Raw genomic sequence first — 1,109 nt, 5'->3', positions numbered from 1 at the left:
CCCCCGCCGCAGCCGCAGCCGCAGCAGCAGCAGCAGCAGCAGCAGGCCTAGTTGATGCAGGCCATGTCGGAGACGTTGGTTCTGCTGCAGGTCTTGCGCATCATGGAGACAGTGTGCTCGGTGACCAGCGCCAGCGAAGGCACTTTCCGCATAAGTCCGCAAAACTCTTCGAAGTTTATTTTTCCGTCTCCGTCCGCGTCTGCTTCGTGCAGCTCTGCTGCTGCGTCCGTCTCCAGGTCCCCCGCCATGTGAAACACCTGGCGCAGCTCCTCCGCGCTGCAGCAGCAGCAGCAGCAGCAGCGGCAGCAGCAGCAGCAGCAGTGCGTGCACGTTGTTTGTGCAGAATAACTTGATTGTCGAAACGCACTCCCAAAGTAAAACGACGCAAGTAACAAATTAACTCTTTAAATTCAACAAATAAATCCAAATTGAAAATAACCTCGAACGACTTCAAACAAACGAAAATAACTCCAGATACGTGAAAATAACTCCAAATAAGTGAAAATAACTCCAAATAAGTTCAAACAAACGAAAGTGACCCCAATTAACTCCAAATAACTCCAGACAAACGAAAGCAACTCCAAAAAACTCTAAAAAGCTGCAAAAAGCTGCAAAAAGCTGCAATTGACTCCAAAAAAGCTGCAGTAAACTCCAGTTGCCCGTGAAGGCGGTGCGGACCTGACTTGTCCGTCCCCGTTGATGTCGAGGACGCGGAAGGCGGCCCTGCAGGCCTCCTCGCGGATGTAGTGGGACTGGTGGAGACAGGCCGCAATGAACTCGGTGTAGTCAATGGTGCCCGTTGCTGCAGTGTCGACGCCGCGCAGCACCTCCTGCAGCACCAAGTCCGGCGGCAGCAGCACGCCGCCGCGCCGCAAACCCTCGCGGACTTCGTCGAGAGACAACACCCCGTCTCCGCGGGAGTCCAGCTGCGTGAAGACTTTCTTCAGCCCCTCGATCTCGGAGTCGTCCAGGTGCTGCGCGATCACCGTCAGCGCCAGCTTCTTCAGCCGGCTCAGGCTCTGGAAGCGCCGGAACTTGCTCAGAATGTCGATTCCTGCGCCCACGCCCCACGCACCCTCCTGCTCCTGCTGCTCTGCTGCAGCAAGAGC

The 1,109-nt window shown here is 55.8% G+C and overlaps 1 protein-coding gene across 1 annotated transcript; it reads right to left on the bottom strand.

Moving 5' to 3' along the window:
* Positions 1 to 47: 47 nt before the first annotated feature.
* On the bottom strand, positions 48 to 1,054 carry ETH_00041400 (CAM kinase, CDPK family TgPK6, putative; the record flags this gene model as incomplete). The annotated part of the gene is made up of 2 exons (XM_013379661.1): positions 48 to 276; positions 679 to 1,054. Coding segments are annotated over 2 exons (605 nt in total), but the record flags the coding sequence as incomplete, so codon positions are not given.
* Between the last annotated feature and the right edge of the window lie 55 nt (positions 1,055 to 1,109).

This window comes from Eimeria tenella, genomic scaffold (assembly GCF_000499545.2).
Source record: "Eimeria tenella Houghton genomic scaffold, Eth_scaff3758, whole genome shotgun sequence".
Classification (NCBI taxonomy): Eukaryota; Apicomplexa; class Conoidasida; order Eucoccidiorida; family Eimeriidae; genus Eimeria; species Eimeria tenella.
Note: the sequence above shows the minus strand (reverse complement) of the source record. Positions and strands in the feature narration are given on the sequence as shown.